Source organism: Vulpes lagopus, chromosome 7, assembly GCF_018345385.1.
Source record: "Vulpes lagopus strain Blue_001 chromosome 7, ASM1834538v1, whole genome shotgun sequence".
NCBI classification, from domain to species: Eukaryota; Metazoa; Chordata; class Mammalia; order Carnivora; family Canidae; genus Vulpes; species Vulpes lagopus.
Genome location: NC_054830.1, coordinates 3708489 through 3729300, shown reverse-complemented (window position 1 = coordinate 3729300; position 20812 = coordinate 3708489). Strand labels below are relative to the sequence as shown.

The 20812-nt window shown below is 59.9% G+C and overlaps 1 protein-coding gene across 1 annotated transcript; it reads left to right on the top strand.

Annotated features, from left to right (window-relative positions):
- The first annotated feature begins 18005 nt into the window (after positions 1–18005).
- On the top strand, positions 18006–20146 carry ZNRF4 (zinc and ring finger 4). The gene is made up of 2 exons (XM_041761355.1): positions 18006–18017; positions 18448–20146. Exons 1-2 carry the CDS (start codon positions 18006–18008, stop codon positions 19786–19788), a joined length of 1353 nt encoding a protein of 450 aa, XP_041617289.1. The 3' UTR covers positions 19789–20146.
- The last annotated feature ends 666 nt before the right edge of the window (positions 20147–20812 follow it).

Here is a 20812-nt window from a genome sequence, read left to right as displayed (position 1 = left end):
AATGTGTTGGTTGCAGTTGCTGTGTTTCGAGTACTTTGTTACGCAGCAGTAGCTCACTGATACATCTCCACTCAAGCATTTCCTTCAGGGCTCTTTTCAGGTGACATACAAGGAGTGCCAGATTCCCCCACTCAACCTCCCCGGGCACCCAAATGAGGCCCACGGCCACTGGGTGAGGTGTGGCCATGCTGTGGGGTGTGGCTCTTATAGGCAGGGTTGGGTGATAACAACCAGAGAGGGGTGGCCAAGGACAGGTGGCCATCACCCCAGGCCTGTGGGGTCCAGACCTTCCCTGGGGAGGAAAAAGCCATGGGCCCAGGAGTCTCTTCCACTGTCTCCAAAGCCCTTGGGCTGTGTCCACCCCAGGCTATAGGTTATCGTGGGGGATGCTAATAAACACCGGTGGCTTGTAAGATGTCATTTTGGCCCAGACGGGGTGTCGTATTACACGGAAGAATGAGAATTTACTCTCAATTCTCTTTCAATCCTTCTAGAGGCACACAGTGCAATACAGTAGCCAGTAGCTACATGGGGCTATTTAAACTTAATTAAAATTAAATACAATCTGATTGACAGCAGGGACTCAGGCAGGTATTTGGACACCCAGGTTGATGGCAGCCTTGTCCACATTGGCCAAAAGGTGGACACAACTCAAAGGTTTGTTGATAGGTGACCGGATAAATAAAATGTGGGATATATCCCCACAACGAAGTATGATTCAGCCTCGGGAAGGAAGGCACCCCGACACCTGCCCCCGTGTGGACGGACCCCGAGGACACCTGGCTCAGGGAGGGGACCCAGACCCAGAAGGACTCCTCCTGCAGGACCCCACTCCCAGGAGGTTCCCCAGAGGAGGCCCGTCCACAGAGACAGAGGAGGTGGTGGGAGCCAGGGGTGGGGCAGGGGGCGAGGGGTCAATGCTTCTTGGGGATGGGGTCTCCGTGTGGGAAGATGGAAGGTTCTGGAGACGGAGGGTGGAGGTGAGTGCACGGCGGGGTGAGTGTGCTTCGTGCCCTGAGCTGCGTGCGTAGAAATGGTCAAAATGGTGAGTTTTTTGTACGTGTCATCACAATCTTAAAAAATTAATTAAAAAATGAAATAAATTAGAAATGCAATTCCATAGGTGCACGAGACACATTCACTGCTCCGAAGCCCTGGCTTCCACGGGGGGCGCAGCACCGACACCCCGTTTCTGCTTTCACAGAGGGTCCGCCCACGGTCTCTTAACACCTCTTCACACCCGCTAATTTTCCTCTTTGGAGGCAGCAGCGAGGGGGCCCTGGGCTCACAGCTTGGGGAGAATGTAAGATCCGGGTCGTGTTTTCATTGCGGATCCCCCACATGTTCTCCTCACGGCGGCCAGAGGGCGCCCGCGAGCTCCCGAGTCAGGCCCTGGCCTCCCCTGCCCACCGGCCTCCAGAGCTCCCACCTCCCTCGGGAGGGTGGTGCTGGTGGGGGGGAGCCCAAGTCTCTATCGGGGCCCAGAAGCCCCAGCCCATCCCCTCCCTGCCCTCCCCTCCTCCCTCTCTTCCCCTTGCACCTCCATCCCTCTCCTTGCAGTCCCTCCCACACACTTCAGCAAGGTCCTGCCCCAGGACCTTTGCACAGGCCGTTCCCTCCGCAGGCAAGCTCTTCCTCCCTTTTTCACTTCGTGTGTGTGTGTTTTGCTCAAACGGCTCTGCAGTGAAACTCTCGCTTTATCCTAATTACAAACCGCGAACCCCTGCCGCCCGTACACTCAGAATGTCGAGCCATCATCTCCTCTTCTACACTCCCGAGCAAGAGCCCTGGGGCTGGGAATCCGGGACTCCCCGGACAGTGCTCCTCGGATGGGGGGTCCAGAATGCTCCCGCCCGCCCGCGACCTTGTCCTCAGCCTCGCCTGTCCCCAGCTCGCTCTGCCCCCCCCCCCCCCCAGGAGCTCAGAAATTCACCCGGCGCACAGATGCCAGACGGGAAAATTAATTGGGCCTTGCTAGGGCTGCTCTCCTCGCTCCCCGTCAATAACAGCCGTAAAGCGGGATTTATGCGGCGGTGCTGGCTCCGGATGGAAACCAGGAGGAGGGGCGACATTCTAGAAAAGTCAATCCCTTGCCATGAGAACAGGCAGCAGCTGGGACTCCAGGACCAGAGCCATCTTCCCGTTGCCTTGCTGGAGGTTGCACCCTTCCCTGCGCGGGGCGGGTGGGCAGCGAGGGCGGTGCACCCCCGCGGCCCCATCCCTGGTCAGGAATCACCGAGCTGATTAGATTCCACATTTTTCTAAGCACCTGCTGTGTGACAGGCCATGTCCCAAGTGTTTCTGGAACAGTAACTGTCCTAATGGGGTCGGGGGGAGGGAAGGGTAGAGATTGGGGTTTTTTTCTATCTTAACCAACAGGGAGTGTGTGGCACAGAGAGGTGAAGCGACTTGCGTGAGGTTGCACAGCTGCCGCCACGGTTTACCCCTGGCTTTGGGGTTTGTGGGGACTCAGATGCGACTGATGATGTAGGCCGTCGAAGAAGGTGTGCCGGGCCAGCTGGTGGACTCCAAGAACACCCCGTCCCCATTACCTTTGTGGCTGTGGGTGAGGGGTGTCCTCTCCCCGGATGCGGATGTGGCTTCTTCCAGGCTCCACATAGTCACAGACCGATTTAACTGAGGGCTGCTGGATGCAGCGGAAGCTGTTGAATGGAACGTGCTGGAAGCACCCTGCGTCTGCTGGTCCCTTGGCCTCTCTTGCCTTTCCTCCCTTCTCTGGTCTGGGAGGGAGCCCCTTCCGGGCATCCTTGGGGGGAAGCTGGGAAGGGTCTGGGTTTCAAACCTGGACTCTGCTGTGTGACCTTGTTGGGGGCGGGGGATGTGTCTTCCTGTCTCTGGGCTCTGCGTCCTCATCTGGAAAATGGGGATCATGGTCCTCGTGGAGCTGCTGCGGCGCGGGGAGCATCTGGCCCTGACCCAGTGCTCAGGGGCAGCCCCTATGTTACTATTATTCTTAGGGCTTTCGTGGCGCCCCCCAACTGCAGGGAGAGGGGAGGCGGCTGCCTCTCCCCTTCCCCGGAGCCCTTCTTGCGATCCCCGGACCAAATCCAGCGGCCTCCTTTTCCTGCAGGCACCGCAGGGACGGTTTTGATGGACATGTTTTTTGCACAGAAAAAAAAGCGGGAGCAATTGTATTTTGCCAAAAGTGTCAGCCGGAGAGAAAATATTTCCCGCATCTCTGGCGAGTGTTGATGTGCGAGAGCTAGCACATTGGTAGGGGGTGGGGGTCCACACGACAGCGCCCCGCTGTCCCCACCCAGCCCCGGCAGCCTCTTTGGCCTCCCACTCCCTCTCTCCCTACACCCGCGCACGTGGGGGGCCCGGGACCCCGCTTCCCACCCCCTCCTCCCCAGTCTCCGCCTGGCTTCTCCCCTTGGATGGGCTCACATTCTCTCTCAGACACCCTCACCTGTCGCGCTCCCCTCCGTATGTTTGGGATGAGCAAATGGCATGGGAGCTGCGATTTGCAAAATGAGGAGTTGGCTTGGAGAAGCGGGTGGGCAGAGGGTGCAGCTCGTGCAAATGCCCTGGGGCAGGGCCCTGCCAGGCATGAACTGGAGCCCCAAGTGGCTGGAGCAGAGGGAGCCAGGTGGAGGGAGGGAGGGGGAGCTGGGTAGGTCATGTGGGGCCTTTTGGGCTGCAGGGAGGACTTGGGTTTTTTTTTTAATAATTGTTTTTTTAAATTTTTTTATTTATTTATGATAGTCACAGAGAGAGAGAGAGAGAGAGAGAGAGGCAGAAACACAGGCAGAGGGAGAAGCAGGCTCCATGTGCCGGGAGCCCGACGTGGGACTCGATCACGGGTCTCCAGGATCGTGCCCTGGGCCAAAGGCAGGTGCTAAACCACTGAGCCACCCAGGGATCCCGGACTTGGGGTTTTAATCCAGGGGCGCTAGGGAACCCTGGGAGGATTTTGAACAGGGGAAGAAGGGAGAGGACATGGAACAAGCATGTTCACACACGTGGGGACAGTGGGACATGCCAGCAGCCCTCCGTGGAACTCAGAATAAACCGAACTGGGCCCCTACCCCCTCCTACAGCGACAGAGACGTGTCCCATCCCGTTTGCTTGGGCGTCGAGGCACAAAGCACCAGAAACCCACCGCCAGGGGGTGGGCGGCCCCCCCCCGTGACCTGACTGAAGGAACCCTAGGCAGGCGCGATGATGATCGAGGAGGGGTGGGCCATGTGAGCCCACGTGGATCCATGTGTGGGGCACGCGGCTGGGGCGAGAGGAGGAAGCTGCAGAACAATGACACGGGACGAGAAAGTTCCGGAAGCATTTGCACCAGCTTGTCCACGGGGCTCACCCAAGGCAAACAGGTTGCTGCTGCAGGATTTTAGTTTGTTTTATTTTATTATTATTATTTTTTAACTCCAGGGGAAATTAACCATAACACGAAATTAACCAGTCCAGTGGGGTTCATTCCCAAGGTCGCCCTACTTCTCTCTCGTTCCAAACCATTTCCATCACCCCAGAAGACTGAGTCCCCCTAAATATTAATTTGTTTTATGTTTCAAAAGCGTTTGTTATTGGGGCGAAATGTGAGTAACATAAAATGTCCCATTATTGGCAATTAGTATCTTCGCAGTGTTGTGCGACGACCACCTGTATCTAGTTCTAGAATATTCCATCACCTAAAGGCAAACCCTGTACCCGTTAACAATCACGTCCCATCCCCTCCCCCAGCCTCCAGCCCCCACGAGCCCCCTTCCTGTCCACGGACGAGCCTGGACGTATCACACACGTGGACTCACCCCGTGGAGCCTTCTGTGTCTGGTTCCCTCCTCGAGCCTGTCATGGGCTCAGGGTCCGTCCCTGGGGCAGTGTGTGTCGGTGCCTCGATCCTGTTGGGGCTGAATAATATTCCAGAGCGTGATGGACCACGTTTTCTGCATCCACTCACCAGCAGGTGGACATCTAGTTTGGTGTCCCGACCAAACTAGTATTAATGCTCTTAAATCAGGGGGAGTCCCTGGGTGGCTCAGCGGTTTAGCGCAGCCTTCGGCCCAGGGCCTGATCCTGGAGACCTGGGGTCGAATCCCACGTCGGGCTCCCTTCATGGAGCCTGCTTCTCCCTCTGCCTGTGTCTCTGCCTCTCTCTCTCTGTCTCTCATGAATAAATAAATAAAATCCTAAAAAAAAAACCCATAAAATAACCCCGTCCGTATGAGCTCCCTGTGGCTGCTGTAACAACTGCTGTAACCACACACTTCGTGGCTGAAACAACACAAACATATTATCTTACCCCCTGGCGGCCAGAGGTCACAGTGGATTCAGGAGGCTGAAAAACGCAGGCATGGGCAGGGCCGGTCCCCCCACCTCCACCTGGGGCCCTAGGGAGACCCGGCTCCAGCCCCCGTCCCCCCCCCCACACCTTCCAGAAGCCCCTCCTCCATCCTCCCTGCGCAGGGTCTGCCCACCTCCGGGCCTCCCACCCTCTGCCTCCCTCCGCGAGGACCCAGGTGATCATATTGGGCTCAACTGTTAATCGAAAAGAATTTCCTCGTCTCAAAATCCTTAATCCAGTCACGCTTGCAAATCTCCTTTTTCCTGAAGCTGCTGCGACCAAGAACCCGCAGACTGGGTGGCTTAACACAGCAACAACTGATTTCTCCAGAAGCCGGAGATCAAGGCGTGGGTGGGGCCGTGCTCCCCCACCCCAGACTCTAGGGGAGGGTCCCTCCATCTCTGCTGCCCGCTTGTGTCCTTGTCCCTGTGTCCTCCCCTCTTCTCATGTGGACGCCAGTCATGGGATTTAGGGCTCGCCCCGGGCGCAGGCTGATTTCGTGCCGGGGTCTTTAACTAGTTACATGTGCAGGCCCCTGTGGACCCGAGTCTGGGGGGATCCTACTCACCCCACTATGCCATGGAAGGTGTAGTCACAGGTTCCAGGGGTTAGGATGCAGACGTCTTTCGGGGGATGCTATTTGGCCTCCCACACCCTCCACCACACGGTGTCCCTGCCCTGCTCACAGCCCCCCATTGCTCCCCGGCTCCCCATTGCCCTTGGGGCCACGGGGCTCCGCGTGGCCGGGATCTGAGTCCTCCTCCCACCCCACCCCCCACCTCACTGCACCTCCGTGCTGCTCTTCACATAGTCCCTGCGTGTGCCTGCCTCAGGGCCTTGGCCCTGGCTGTGCCTTCTGCCTGGAATGTTCTTTCTTACCCGGGATCTCTCCTCGGTTGCTTCTTGCTCCCCGAGCACTCAAAGCTCTGGGCATCTTCCCAGGACACCTGTGCTAAATCTGCGCCCTCCTCCGCTTTCATTGACTCATGTAACTCTGTCACCCGTGGGGGCACCCGCCCTGACCGACTCCCCACGTCCGCCCTCCCCGCGGTGGCCTCCAGGGGGTGCCCGTGAGCACCCGGGTCAGGTCCTGCCCTCCTCAGCCCTGGGGCTCCCACCTCCCCTGGGGGAAAAGCCCCAAATTCTCCTCGCTGGTGTCCTCTCTGGTGTCCTCAAGGCACGACCTGCCCTGTCCCCCCTCCGCCCTCCCGGCCTCTCTGGCTCCTCGCTCACTTGCTTACTCGGCGCCAGCCACAGGGGCCTCCTCGCTGCTTCTGCGACACACCAGGCCCAGCCCTGCCCCAGGACCTTTGCACGGGCGGACTCTCTGCCACAGTGCCCTTCCTCCGGGTACCCACGTGACCCCTCTCGTGACCACCCTCAGGTGTCACCTCCTCAGTGAGGCCTCCTCCTCTGTTTATAGCATCCAGTCTCCTCTGTCTCTGGCATCCTGTACCCCTCTTCCTGCTTTTCCCTGTAGCATTTATTACCAACACGCCCCACAATTATGTATGGTGTTTATTGCTCGTTGCCCGTCCTCCCCACTGGACAGGGGCCCCAGGAGGGCAGGCCCAGGTCTGTGTCGGGCTGCTGGCCTACAGTCCCCCACCCGGGGCCCGGCATTCGGGGGGACTCAGACAAGTTCTCGTGTGACCCAGGATGGCTTACTTCCCTGTCCTAGAGCCTCAGTTTCCAAATCTGCCTAGTGGGGCCCTGATCTGTCCCTCCCCGGGGTCGGTGAGCGGCCCTAGCGGTCCCCTAAGCGTGTGGAAGCACTCGGCCAGCTGGGCCCTGGCAAACGGTAAAAGCCCAGCTCGCGCTCCCTCGGTCCATCACTCAGACCCAGGGTGGGAGGTGACAGGCCTGCAGATGCCACTGGCTCAGGCTGTATCATCGGGGCCAAGACACTGTCACATTTAGTAAATTGCTGGCAGGCGGCTCCTGAGGCCGCAGTGCTGAAGGCAGCCAGGGACGTGACTGGGAAAATGCGGAGTCCCTCTTGAGGCTGAGGGCTGGGCTCGGAGGGAGAGGCCCAGGAGCCCTCCCTGCTCCTCACGGGGCCTCAGTTTCCCTATCGGCAAAAAGAAGAGCCATTGAGATTGTCGAGGCCTCTTCGAGTTCTTTCTTCCGCATTCTTCTGCATTGATTCCCCGTGAGCCTCCATATACAAAGTGCGAGGATGAAAGAAGAAGAAAGTAAAGTCTGAGCATGGGGCTGGATATAAGAGCAGGGACTGTCTCCTTTGCTGTTCCATCCCCAGCTCCCCGGGTAGGGCCCAGAGCACAACGAACAGTAATAATGCCTCCCTCCTGGTATGTGGAGCATCAGCTGTGTGCCTGTGGATGCACACTGAGAGCTTTATATGGGATTTTATTTTTAATTTTTCAAAAGAATTTATTTATTCACTCATGAGAGACACAGAGAGAGAGAGAGGCAGAGACACAGGCAGAGGGAGAAGCAGGCTCCCTGCGGGGAGCCCGAGGAGGGACTCGATCCTGGGAACCTGGGATCACACCCTGAGCCAAAGGCAGATGCTTGACCACTGAGCCACCCAGGCATCCCTATAGGGGATTTTAGATCTTATTTAGGCCTCGTGGCAGCCCCGTGAACTGTCATTATGCCCATCTTGCAGATGGGGCAGCCGAGACCCAGACAGGGGAAGGCACTCACCCCAGGTGACACAGCCCAGGAGTCATGGGGTCTGAACTGGCTCCGGGCCCGATCCTGTCTGCCCCCCTGACCTGCCACCCTCTGAGCCCCAGCAGACTTCTGTCACACGAGTGGGGAGGGGAGGGACGGGGGCTCTTAGCCACTTGTCACCAAGAGCAAGGGCATGGTCACGACCCCTGCCACCTCTAACATCCTGCCGGCACAGCTGCTGTCTCACACAGAGGCGCCAGGGGAACCGCTCCCTTCCTCGAACCCCGAGCCAAAGGCTCCCCATTCCCTCCACGTCCCTCTGGCAGGGGAAGGAATGAAAGGCAGCAGAGGGGAGTGGTGGGGGACTCCCCACATTTACGGCCTGCAGGCTCCTTTACAGACCAGCAGAGTGTATATATATAAAAAAAACCCCAAAAACCCAGAGTCAGCCCGCTGGCTGCGTGCGAGCACACACACAGATCTATGAAATATTTAGGTGGTGCCCAACGTGTTTGGGGCCGTAATTAATCTTGTGTCTTGTTGGCGGAGGGCGGCACGTTAAGAAATTACTTTCCGCGGCCTCGGGGTACAGCGCAGGCTCCCCAGGCTGGGGGTGTGGGACGAGGAGGGCGGGGGCAAGCTGCCGGCCTGGACCAGCTGGTCCCCACCCCACCCCCATGCCTGTGCCCCGTTACAGCCATGACGTCCCCACCCCACCCGGCCGAGGCCCCTGCGCCCTGGGCGCGCTGGGCCAAGTGAATGTTTTGTGGTCATTTCATTCCGTTTTTATGGCTTTATGAAGGTGTAGCCGGTGTGCAGTCACCTGCAAGTGGCGGAGGTGTGCAAGTGGGCGCGTTCTCTCCCTCTCCCTCCCTCCCCCTCCTTCTCCTTTCTCCGCCCTCTCCCCTTTCCCTCCCCTTCTCCCTACCCTTTCCCTCCCCCTTTCCCTCTCTCCGGGTCTCCCCCTCTCCCTTCCTCCCCCTCCCTCCCTCTCCCTCCCTCTCCCTTTTTCCCTCCCCCTCTCCCTCCTCCCCTCCCTCCCCCTCCCTCCCCCTCACTCCCTCTCCGCCTCCCTCCTCCCTCTCCCTCTGTCTCCCTTCCTCTCCCACCTCGTTTCTCCCTCCTCCTCCCCCTTCTCCCTCCTCCTCTCCCCTTTCTCCCTCCCCCTCCCTCCCTCCCTCTCCCTCCCTCCCCCTCTCCATCCCTCTCCCTCCCTCCCTCCCCCTCTCCCTCTCTCCCCATCTCCCCCTCTCCCCCTCTCCCTCCCTCCCCCTGTCTCCCCCCCCACACCCACACCCACACCCACACCCGTAAAGCCATTAGGACAGTGATCAAATCCATCACCCCCAAAGTTCCCTGGGTTTCCCCCCCCCCCCCGTGGATCCTCCCTGCTGTCCCATGCACCCATGCACCCCCTTTCCAGGCACCCCCAGCCTATGTTTTTTTTTTATAAATTTTTTTTTTTATTGGTGTTCAATTTGCCAACATATAGAATAACACCCAGTGCTCATCCCATCAAGTGCCCCCCTCAGGCCCGGCACCCAGTCACCCCACCCTGCCCACCTCCCCTTCTCCCACCCCTAGTTCGTTTTCTGTCTCCCTTTCTTTTTTTTTTTCTGTCTCCCTTTCTGATATTTCCCACTCATTTTTTCTCCTTTCTCCTTTATTCCCTTTCACTATTTTTTATATTCCCCAAATGAATGAGAACATACACTGTTTGTCCTTCTCTGATTGGCTTCTTTCACTCAGCATAACACCCTCCAGTTCCATCCACGTCAAAGCAAATGGTGGGTATTTGTCATTTCTAATCAGCCTATGTTTTTGATTATAAATTAGTTTGCATTTTCAGCTGCCCTGGAGCGTGCACCTTTTGTGCCCGGCCCCTCCCACCCCGTGTCAGGACTCTGAGGACTCTGACGTTCCCCTGCGCCGTTGCAGGCCGAGCACTCTTGTGTCTTCTCACGGCCGAGGAATGTTCCACGGTGCGCATGAACCACCGCTTGTTTCTTCATTCGCTGCTTGACGGACCCATGGGCAGCTGCCAGGCCGGGCGATGGCGACCGCTGCCCTGAACACGAGGGCTCAAGCCTTTGCGTGGACGGGGGCGGGGGGCTCTGGTTTCTCTAGTGTAAATCCCTGGGGGGGTGAAACCGCGGGGCCATATGGTTGGCGCCTGGTTCACTGTTGAAGGGATTAGGGCTGAGCGTGCGTGTGAAGGTCTAGGCCTGCACCTTGCCCCATCCATGAGACAACTCAGCGACAAGAAGGGGAAACTGAGGACAGATCCTATGGTAGGACAGTGGCAGAGCTGGGATTCAACCCCAGGGCTGTCTGTGCCCAGAGCGTCACCGGGGGCTGCTCCGTGTCGAACTGGGATGGAAGCACGTGCGCGTGCCCAGCGTCTCCCTTTCCCTCAACTTGGCCACGCGTGGGGTCTGTTCCTGCCTATCATCCCCGGAGGCCCAGGTGTCCGGTAGATGCTCAGTAAATGTACACAAATGCCCGGACGAGAGCCATTACATCTGGCTGCAGATCAGATCTCGCTCCCTGCACCCCCCCACAACCCCGAAACCACCTCCTTAGTGCCTTTGGGATAAAGCTCAAACCCCCTTAATGCAACTGAAGCCTGGTGCGAATTCTGGCCCTACTCCTGCTGCAGCCGCACTGGCCTCTTTGCTATTTGCACATAGTCCTGCCTCAGGGCCTTTGCACCTGCTCTTCCCCCTGCCTGGAGGGCTCACCTCCCCAACCTCCCTGACCTCCCTGTGCAAGTCAGCCCCACCCAGTCCCCTCTGTGGGATCCATCACCCTCTTCTGTCCTATCCCTAGCCCTCTTTGCTCTTTCAACTTCTATTATATATATATTTACTTAAAAAACCCAACCCACCCTCATTATGCATTTACATAGCGCTTCCTGTCTACCAGGCACTGCGTTTAACATGTGGCAGCTCATCTAAACTTTTTCCCGACTCCCCGCGTGAGGCATTGTCCTCACCTCCGTTGTCAGACGGGGACACTGAGGCGCAGAGTGATTCAGGCCACACAGCCGGGAAGCGTGTGAAGCTCGGGGGTCTGTGCTCACGGGCCTGTTGCACCCGTAATGGGGGGTGGGGGGCCCGCCTGACAGCTGCAGTCCCGGCACAGGGTGCCGTGTGGTGAGGCGGGCAAACAGTTCCCTCTGTGCAGAGAAATCCCGGGGGTGGGGGTGGCTGGATTCGAACCCACATCCTAGGTCATGTCTCCCGCCGTCCCCGGAGCCGCCACCAGGGCCCCCGAACCGTGAGCTCAGAGGCTCGGAGTGGCCTCGGCGGGTGCTGGCTCAGACGGCGAACAGATGCTCGCTATTTTAAACCCACTGTTTAACTCATTAAGACAGCTGTTTCCCATCCCCAAAGTCGGCGGAATTAGAATTAAATTCATTCCAGAATTAAATACACACATACACACGCGCACACCCCGCCACCATTTGGAGGCAAAACTTGTTAGCATTTAGGCAAGCTGTGCCTCTGAGCCTGGGGACGCGGCTCCGCGGCCGCCTGACAAGTCACACCCCGGCCCGGCGGTCGCCAGCTGGGCCCGAGCGCCCTGCGATCCCAGGGCCACCCCCGGGGCTGCTGCCGCGACTGGCCACCTGCCGACCGGGTGGCCCCCTGGGCTTCCCCTGACCCCCCAGGTCAGCAGGGCCCAGAGAGAGCGCAGGGTCTGTCCCTGAACTGGCTGCTTCTCCGGAGTCGGGGGCCGTCCTGCCTCCACCTGGGCTCGAGGCAGAGTCCGGGTCCCCCTCTTCCCCCTCAAATGGTCAGGACTCCCTGGTGATGCTGCTTCCAAACAGCTCTGCTCCGCCCCCGCTGGCTACTGCACTGGTCTGGGCCTCTGCTCCCCCAAACCCGGATGCTCACCCCCTGCATCCTCCCTGCACTCCCAGAGTCCGCCTCCGTGAACCCCAAACTGGCTGCTTTTCCTCAGCAGTGGAGGCCTTTTCCTAGACTCGCTGTCAGATTGCGTCCCTCTCTTTGCTTAAAATTCCCCAGCGCAGGGCCGTCCAATACCACTGTTGGCGATGACAGAATGTTCTAGACCTGTGCGCACCCAACACCGTCCCTCCCCCCTTCCCACCCCATGTGGCTACAGGGGACTTGAATTGTGGCAAGCGGGAGTCAGGAACCAAATTGCTAGGGTTCGCCTCATTGAGGAGCACCCGGCTGGCTCGGTGGGAGAAGCGTGTGAGTCTTGATCTCGGGGTTGTGAGTTCGAGCCCCCCCGTTGGGTGTAGAGATTCCTTACAAATAAAATCTTTAAAAAATTTGCCTCAGTGAAATAATTTTTTAAAAAATTGTATTTATTTATTCACGAGAGGCAGAGACACAGGCAGAGGAAGAAGCTGGCTCACTGCGGGGGAGACCCCGGGATCAAGCAGACGCTCAATCGCTGAACCCCCCCGCTGCGCCCCCCAGGCGTCCCTCCAGTCTTGCTTTAATGCCAACTCACTCAGAGAGGACTCCCCTGACCACCCTCCAGCCACCGGCTCCTTCTGAGGCTCTTTCTCCTCCTTCGTCTTCTTTTCCTTAAGGCTGTCTGGGTCTTTTAAAAGCTTTGTTATGAAATAATTTTAGATTTACACGAGGGCTTCATGGAGACCCGCTGCAGGGAATCCAGAATCCCTGCACACCCCGCACTCAGCTCTCCCCAGTGGTGACGTTTTTACATACCTCGGCCTGATGATCAAAACCAGGAAACTGGGATGCTTGGGTAGCTCAGCGGTTGAGCGTCTGCCTTCGGCTCAGGCCGTGGCCCCGGGGTCCCGGGATCGAGTCCCGCATCGGGCTCCCCATAGGGAGTCTGCGTCTCCCTCTGCCTGTGTCTCTCCCTCTCTGTGTCTCTCATGAATAAATAAATAAAATCTTAAAAAAAAAAACAAACAGGAAACTAGTGGGGGCACAGCATTGCTAACAAACCTACAGGCCTCATTCGGGTTTGACGGGTTTCTCTGCGGGGGTCCCCTCCCTGACCCAGGATCCCACCCAGAGCCGCTCCCTGTACCTTGTCAGCACATCTGCCTGGCGGCGCCCCGCGCTCTGGGACAGTGTCCTCATCTTCTATGACCTTGGCACCTAGGAAGAGCACCGGCCACGGGTTTTGTGGGACATCCCTCAGTTCAGGTCCATCTGGAATTGGCTCACGATGAGCCCAGGTTGGGCATCTCTACCCGGATCCCGTGTATGGCAGCGGGGTGGGGGGGCCAGGCGGGGACGACAATGTGTCCCCCGTGCAGGAGGCCAAGCCCCTGGAAGCGGATGTGTCTCCTTGATGTTAACCTTGATCCCACGGTGACCACGGTGTCTGTCCCCGCCCCCCCAACGCAGGCTCCCCCACTGGAAAATTCCCGTTTTACTTTCCGAATTCCTAAGGATCTCGGGAGCGCTGCTTTGACACCCTGCCAACACCCTGCTTGTCCTCACGCTCTTGCCCACGAATTCTTGTCTCGCAGACACTCGATCGCGTCTCTTCGTTGTCTTACTTCTGTCATGGGACTTGCCACCACTGTTTGAAATATGTTTGTTCATTTGTTTGGAGGCCCTGCTCCTCCCCTGGACTGAGCCCCGGGCGGGTGGCGACTGGGTCTGTCCTGGTCACTTCAGTGTCCCCAGCGTCCAGGCCCAGTGCCTTGCACGCAGTGGGTCCCCAGCAAACATTTGATGAGCAAATAAAATGAAATGACGCCGATCGGCAAAGCCCAGGTCAGTTTGGTGGAGTGTGATTTGGTGGTGCCCCAGGAATGTTCTAGAAGCAAAGTTCTTCCCTCTTCCCATTCAAACGTGCGTGCCTCGGGGAGACCTTCTTTGAGCGCCCCCCACTCCACGCCCTCAAACGCTGCCCCCCCCCCTTGATTTCCTTCGCTGCACGTCACACCCTGAAATGATTCGTCTGATGGCTGCTTTATTCATTAAGCTAATTCGTTGTTTGGCTGTCTTCCCTCTTCTCAGCTGGAACAGAAGCTCCGTAAGGTCAGGGTTTTTGTCTTGGTCACCATGGTGCGTCGTCGGGCGCCTCGCACGTTGTCCCGGGCAGACAGACAGACAGATCCTTCTGCCCAGAAATACTTTCTGCGGGGGGGGGGGGGGGGGGGGGGACGGTAGGAAGAGAAAAGGGGGAGTCTGGCCAAACAGCAAGGCCGCTGTTGGTTTGCAGCCGATGCTGGGCCTGCGGGGCAGGAGGACCGGGCGCTCTGGGGCCGGGAAGGCAGCCCAGCCCCTCGTCGGCTGCAGCCTTTGGGAGGATTGTCCCCTCTCTGCAGGCTCGCTGGCTCCTGGGGGCCACTGGGAAAAGCAGAGTGGCAAGCCCAAAGGGCAGTGGGTGGCCCCTGGGGGACGGTGTTCAGAAGGCCTCTGCCGACCGTGCATCTGTCCCCCCGAAGGTGAGCGGTCCGAGGGGAGGAGCAGCCTGCTGGGTCAGCGAGGGCCACGTCGGGCTCCAAGGGCGCAGCGGGGGGAGACTGAGGCCAACCACATCATCGCGGGGCCGAAGGGACAGACACGGAGCCACCGAAGGAAACACGACAGGCAGGAGAGAGTCAGTGGGAGAGAAACCCAAGGGGAGACGGGAACAGAGATGCCCGGAGAGGAGAGACCGAGAGACAGAGGGGCCCGGGTCCGGCTGCAGGTGGACGGCTTCTGCCTGACCCCTTGCACACCTTGCCCCCCCCGCCCCCCGGGGCATTCCTCGCGGAGGGGGGCCAGTTGGACACTGCGTGCAGCAGGGGATGCGGGGATGCGGGAGGAAGGAGGGAAGGACACGCGACTACATGTGACTCTGAGCTCCGGGACACATCCCGTCACCCCATCTGACATGTGTTTTCTAACAGCCTGAGGAGCCGGACATCTTCAGCGTTCCCCCGCCAGCACCGCGAAAGGAGGCTCCCCCTACAAACATTGGGTGGCAGGTAGAGGTGGGTGAAGCAGAAATAGAAAATCAGGCTTACAGTTGTGCCCGGTGTCCCTTCTCGGGTGAGGTTCTGGAAGCCTCACCTCTTCCCTGGGAGGCTAATTGTGTGGGGACAGAAATCTCCTTTCAGCCAAAAAAAAAGGGGGGGGGGATGTATTATTTCATCTCCCAGGTGGCCTTCAGGCTCAGCTCGATCCAGATGTGCAGACGATGTTTCTAGCACCTGTTCTGTTCTCGATCTCTTTGTTCTTATGCACCGACTCTGTTCTCAGGCGGCCCCCTAGTTTCTGCTCCCCTCAGAAGCAGATCCTGAGACAAGAATTTGAAATGAGATTAGTGATGTTGGCAGTGATTTCAGAAATCCCTGGGAGGGGAGTGGGGTGTGTGTGTATGTGTCAGACACAGGAAAGGGAGGGCAACTTCAAGGAAGCACAGTCAGCATGGGGGGCAGCTGGAGCTCAGTCCCACTGGGGTCCTCAAGGAGGTGGTGAGGGACACGCACCCCAAAGCCATTTCATCTGATCGCCTGAGGAGCGCGAGAGATGGAGTGTTGGTCCACGGGGTCCCACCGGTCGTGGGTCCGGGGCCGCTCCCAGGGGTGCTCACTGGCTGGCTCACGTGGGCCGAGCAGGTTCCAGCAGCTGGAGGAGCCCTCGAGGGGGTCGGGGGGTGGGGGAGGCACACGCCGCCGACATGATGATCGTGGACCTCTGGTCTCCAGAACTTGGAAAAAAATAAATTTCGGATGTTCTCAGCCGCCCAGCCCGCGGTGCTCTGCTACGCAGCCCTTGGAAACCAAGACCCCTTGTTATCAGCTGCCGTCTTTGGAGAACCTTTCTCTGCCTTTTCCCCCATAATCATCCGTCATTCCTCTACTTACCAAACATCCCCTAAATATCCACGCTCCCCTCGTCTTCCCTTAAGGCCGTGGTGAGAATCACAACATAAAACCCCAAGTCTCTCACCACAAAGGGCTGGGACTTGAAAAATGCAAAGACACAGATGTTGTAGGATTCCAGCGGGGCCCAGGCCTGTCCCTTAGGGAAATGAGCAGTGGCTTGAACAAGACGACAGCCGCCAGCACCAGTGACTTCTGGGAATGATCCCCCGGTGGGTGGGGGGGCAAGCACCTTCAGTCCCCTTTGCTTGCTCGGGCTGCGGTGTCCCCTCTGAGCCTGTCTCTGCTCTCGGGGACTCTCCGTCCTCCCCTCCGCAGCTTCCCGGCCTCCCGGTCCCTCTCCAGTCTGCCCTCCAGCCGGAACCGTCTCTGGTCAGAAACACTAATTGCTTTTTATTTCAGGAGCAGTGAGGGACTTGGTTCCCCTTGCAAAAGGGCCAAGCGGTGCAGAGATGTGGAGACCCAGGGTGGGGAAGCACCTGCCCTTGCCCGCCCTCTCCAGCCTTTGAGTCAGACCCTCCTTCCAGACGCTCACCTGGTAGGTCCTCCCTCCCCCTCCCTCCCCTCCCCCATTCTCCCTCTCCCCTCCTTTCCTCTCTCCCCTCCCTCCCTCCCCTTCCCCTCCCTCCCCTCCCTCCTCTTCCTTTCCCCTCCCTCCCCTCCCTCTCCCTCCCTTCCTTCCCCGCCTTCCCCTCCCCCCATTCTCTCTCCCCCCTCCTCTCCTCTCTCTCCAGTCCCCTCCCTCCCCTCCCCCCCACCTCAGGACCTTCTCACTCTTCCTTCCCATTCCCAGCATGCTCCTCTCCGCCCTCCCACACCCAGCCCTTCCTCACTCACCCTCCACTCTGGGCGGGGTGACACCTTGCCCCGCTGGGTCCCCTGGACGCAGACCTGGGGCAAGGCTCCCAGGGAATGTTCCTTGCCTGCTGCGGCTGCTGTAACAAGGAACCACCACACTGGGGTGCGGGGCTGGAGGGGGGGTCATGAAACCACCGAACTTTCTTCTCTCCCAGCTCTGGAGGCCAGAAGTCCACAACCCAGGTGTTGGCAGGGGGCGGTTCCTCCTGAGGCTCGGGGGAGACTCTGCCTGTGTCCTGCTGCCTGGACTCCTGGCGAGGCCGGGCGCCCTCGGGCTCCTTGGCTTCGGCTGCCACCGGCCTCCTCCCCGTGTCCCTGCCTCTCCCCCATGGCCAGATGAGGGCTGCCCGGGGAGGCATCTGGCCACCGAGGAGACCTGAAGGGTAAGTAGTCAGCCTGGCAAGGTGCCACGGAGGAGACGCTGCTGCTCCTGGCGCTGGAAGCAGCGTCTGCAAAGCTCTGGAGGTCAAGGACTCGAGATGCATTTGGAGCATCCAAGGGCCTCAGGCGGAAGAGATCGATGGGCAGGGTCTTGACCATCATGGGGGGTGGGGGGCTTGTGGGCTGGTGTGTGGCCTGCATCTGGGCGGCAATGGGGAGCCATGGGAGAGGCCGGAGGACTGGGATTCTAGAAAATTCCCTGACTGGAAAGATTTCAAAGTGGAGGCAGGTCCAGTCCGGCAGAGAGAAACGGTCAGACCCCAGCGCTGGGCGCAGATCACGCGTCATCTCATTCACTTCTCTCCCCGCCCAGCTCCTAAGCTGGGTTCCTCATAGTTACGCCTGTTTTTTCGGATCTGGAGTCGGGGGCCCAGAGAGATTGAGTGATTTACCTGCTGTCACACAGCTTGTGAATGGCAGACCCAGCAATGAAGCTGGGAGCAGGCTGCCTGGCCTGGCAGGGGGCAGACTCCGGGTGGGAGGTGTGGGGGATGAGGAGTCCTGTGGCTGAGGAAGGGCCCGCGGGGGTGGAGGTGGGGTTGGGGACAGCTGGGGACCCAGCTGAAGCAGAGGCACAGAGAATAAAGCTGGTGCAGGACTTGAGGCCTACCAGGCGGTAAAGACAGGGACCACCCAGTCCTGCCAGCTCCACCCTGACCCGGGCACCTCTCTACCCCCCAGATCAAATCTAGTTAGACTCTGAGGACGTACAAACTCAGACCTCAGTTGTGAGAAAGAGCCGGCCCTGGGAGAAAGGGCATTTCAGGCAGAGGGCACAGCCTGTGCTAAGGCCCTGGGGCAGGACCACGCCTGGTGTGTTGTAAGAACTGTGAGGAGGTGCCCGTGGCTGGAGCAGAGTGAATAGAGGGGGAGAGACAGAGGAGCTTTGCAGTTCAGGTTTTGAGACCCGACCTCATGGGGGAAGGGGTACCCTGAACAAGTCTGGGTCCTTCTGTGTATCTCTAAAGGGTGGGGGTGTGTGACATTGGCACCTAACCTTGGTGGATCTCTGGCGGTCTCGGGGAGATGACACCCTAGAGGATGGGTATAGGCGCCAGATCCGCACCCCTGGGGACCACCAGCCCACTTTGTGGCACCCCAGAGCCTCGTGAGGTCCAGGACCCGGGGGTGCTCTGAGCGTTCCACAAGTTTTCTCAAAGGCTGCTCAGGCCCCCGAGGTCAGAGACCCAGGAATGCTGTCCTGGCCCCAGTCCTAGGCAACTGGGGGCTCCTGGGGACAAGATGTAACAGGACGATGTCACAGAGGCCGGGAGGCATCTAGAACCCTGGGGCTTCCTGGCCTCAGCGTCATCCGCCCGCAAGGCCGCCTGGGCAGGTCAGCTGCTCCTGAGACCAGCCTTCGGAGACACGATGCGCGCCGGGCTGCCGCCAGGAGCAGCTTCCGCCTAAGGCCGCCCTGGTCCCGGCCGCCCTGCGAACCCGCCTCGGAGCCCCCCACCCCGGCGCGCTCACCTGCCGCCCGCCCCGGCCACGGGCCCCTGGGAGGCCCTGGAGATGCCCGAAGGCCTCCCGTCTGCCGTCCCCAGCGGGACCTAGCTGCCCGCGGCGGCCGGAGGAGGGTCAGGGGCCGGGCCGGGGGGCGACCATGGGGTGGCCGCGGGCAGCCCTGGCCCTGGGGGCCGCCGAGGCCTCGCTGATCCTGCTGGCGCTGCTGGTGCCGTCGGAGGCGCTGGTGCGGGCCGTGCTGGACGGCAACGCGAGCACCGTGGACTTCGCCGACCTGCCGGCGCTGTTCGGGCTGCCGCTGGCCCCCGAGGGCGTGCGGGGCTACCTGATGGAGGCCAAGCCGGCCAACGCCTGCCATCCCATCGAGGGCCCGCGGCCGGGCAACGGCTCGCTGGGTGCCATCGTGCTGATCCGCCGGTACGACTGCACGTTCGATCTCAAGGTGCTGCACGCCCAGAGGGCCGGCTTCGAGGCGGCCATCGTGCACAACGTCCGCTCCGACGAGCTGGTGCGCATGGCCCACGTCTACGAGGACCTGCGGCGCCAGATTGCCATCCCGTCGGTGTTCGTGGGCGAGGCCGCCTCGCAGGACCTGCGGGTCATCGTGCGCTGCGACAAGGCAGCCCACGTCCTCCTGCTGCCCGACTATCCGCCGTGCCCCGACCTGGACTGCCACCCCGTGCTGGCCGTCTCCTGGGTGCTGGGCCGCGCCCTGGCCCTGCTCACGTCCGTCCTCTTCGTCCTCCGACAGCTGTGGAACTGGCTCTGGGCCTGGTGGACCCGAGGGCCGGCGGTGAAGCCCCAGCCCTGCCAGAAAGCCCAGGTCCGGACCTTCACTCGGCGGAACGACCTGTGCGCCATCTGCCTGGACGAGTACGAGGAGGGCGACCAGCTCAAGATCCTGCCCTGCTCCCACACCTACCACTGCAAGTGCATCGACCCCTGGTTCTCCCAGGCCGCGCGGCGCTCCTGCCCCGTGTGCAAGCAGTCCGTGGCCGGCACGGAAGACGGCTCCGACTCCACCGTCGAGAGCTTCGGCGACGAGGACCCCTCGCTGCCCGGCCACCGGCCCCCGATCTGGGCCATCCAGGCCCGGCTGCGCTCGCGAAGGCTGGAGCTGCTGGCCCGGGCTGGAGGCTCCCAGGGCTGCTGCAGCTCCACCTCCGTGGGGGTGGCGGAGGCCGTGGCGTCCTCGGAGAGGTCCTCGGAGAGGCCCCCGGAACCCCGGTGAGGCCGCGGGCCCCTGGCTGGCCAAGATCGGGGTGGGGAGAGTGGAAATACGGAGTGTTTCTAGTCTAGAGAGAATAAAGTGGGTTTGAAAGCGGATTCTTGCCCTGGCTGCTGTGGGGCCGCCGGGCTCCTGGCCCCTCGTGCCGCCCGTGTCGCAAATCCCAGCTGGGCCCTAAGAGTGGCTTCCAGCTTCCCCGGGTGAGTGAGGAGACGGGGTTGGGGGGGGGCGGGTGTCTCCAGAGCCGCTGTGTGGTCACACCGGCGGTGGCACCGGGACACGCCCCGCACCTTTGTTCCACCCTGGGCACGCGGGCTGCGGTCTCTGATTCGCTTATTCATTCTGTGTGCGTTTCAACGGTTTTTTTTTATTTATTTAAATAAAATGTTTACTTTGGACTGATTTTAGATTCCCAGAAAAGTGGCAGAGGTGGCACAGGGAGCTCCCACGTACCCCCTCACCCGGCTTCCCAGAATGCTCACCTCCCACCCGGGCCCAGCATGCTCGCTCGTCCCCCTCCGAGAAAGCAACGTGGGTGCGGATGGACTTTCGGGTGAACTTTTGGATTTGAACTTCCCCAAAGGCCAAGGAGATGGGAAAGAATAACGATCCTCCCGCACATGCACCCGTTACTCGGATACGACCAGTGCCTATCCAGGGCCAGTCTCCCCGCCTCCCATCCTCGTCGTTCCCACGAAAATGCCAGATGGTTTTTAGGGGTAAACATCTGGTGTTTCTAAAGCAGCAGTTCTCACCTGGGTTGGGGATTTTGTCCCCAGGAGACTCCGGGCCGGTGTCTGGGGACACCTTTGGTGGTCACACCCGGGGTGGGGGGGCTGGCATCAAGGGGGTGGGGGGCCGCTCAGCCCACCCAGCCAGCGCCCCTAGGATGAGCGGGCCCCGAGGTCACCAGTGCCAAGGAGGACGGCCCCTGCTCTGAGATAAGACTCTCTCTCTCTCTCTTTTTCTAACACGGGGCTTTATCTCCTGACCCTGAGATCATGACCTCAGCAGAGACCAAGAGTCA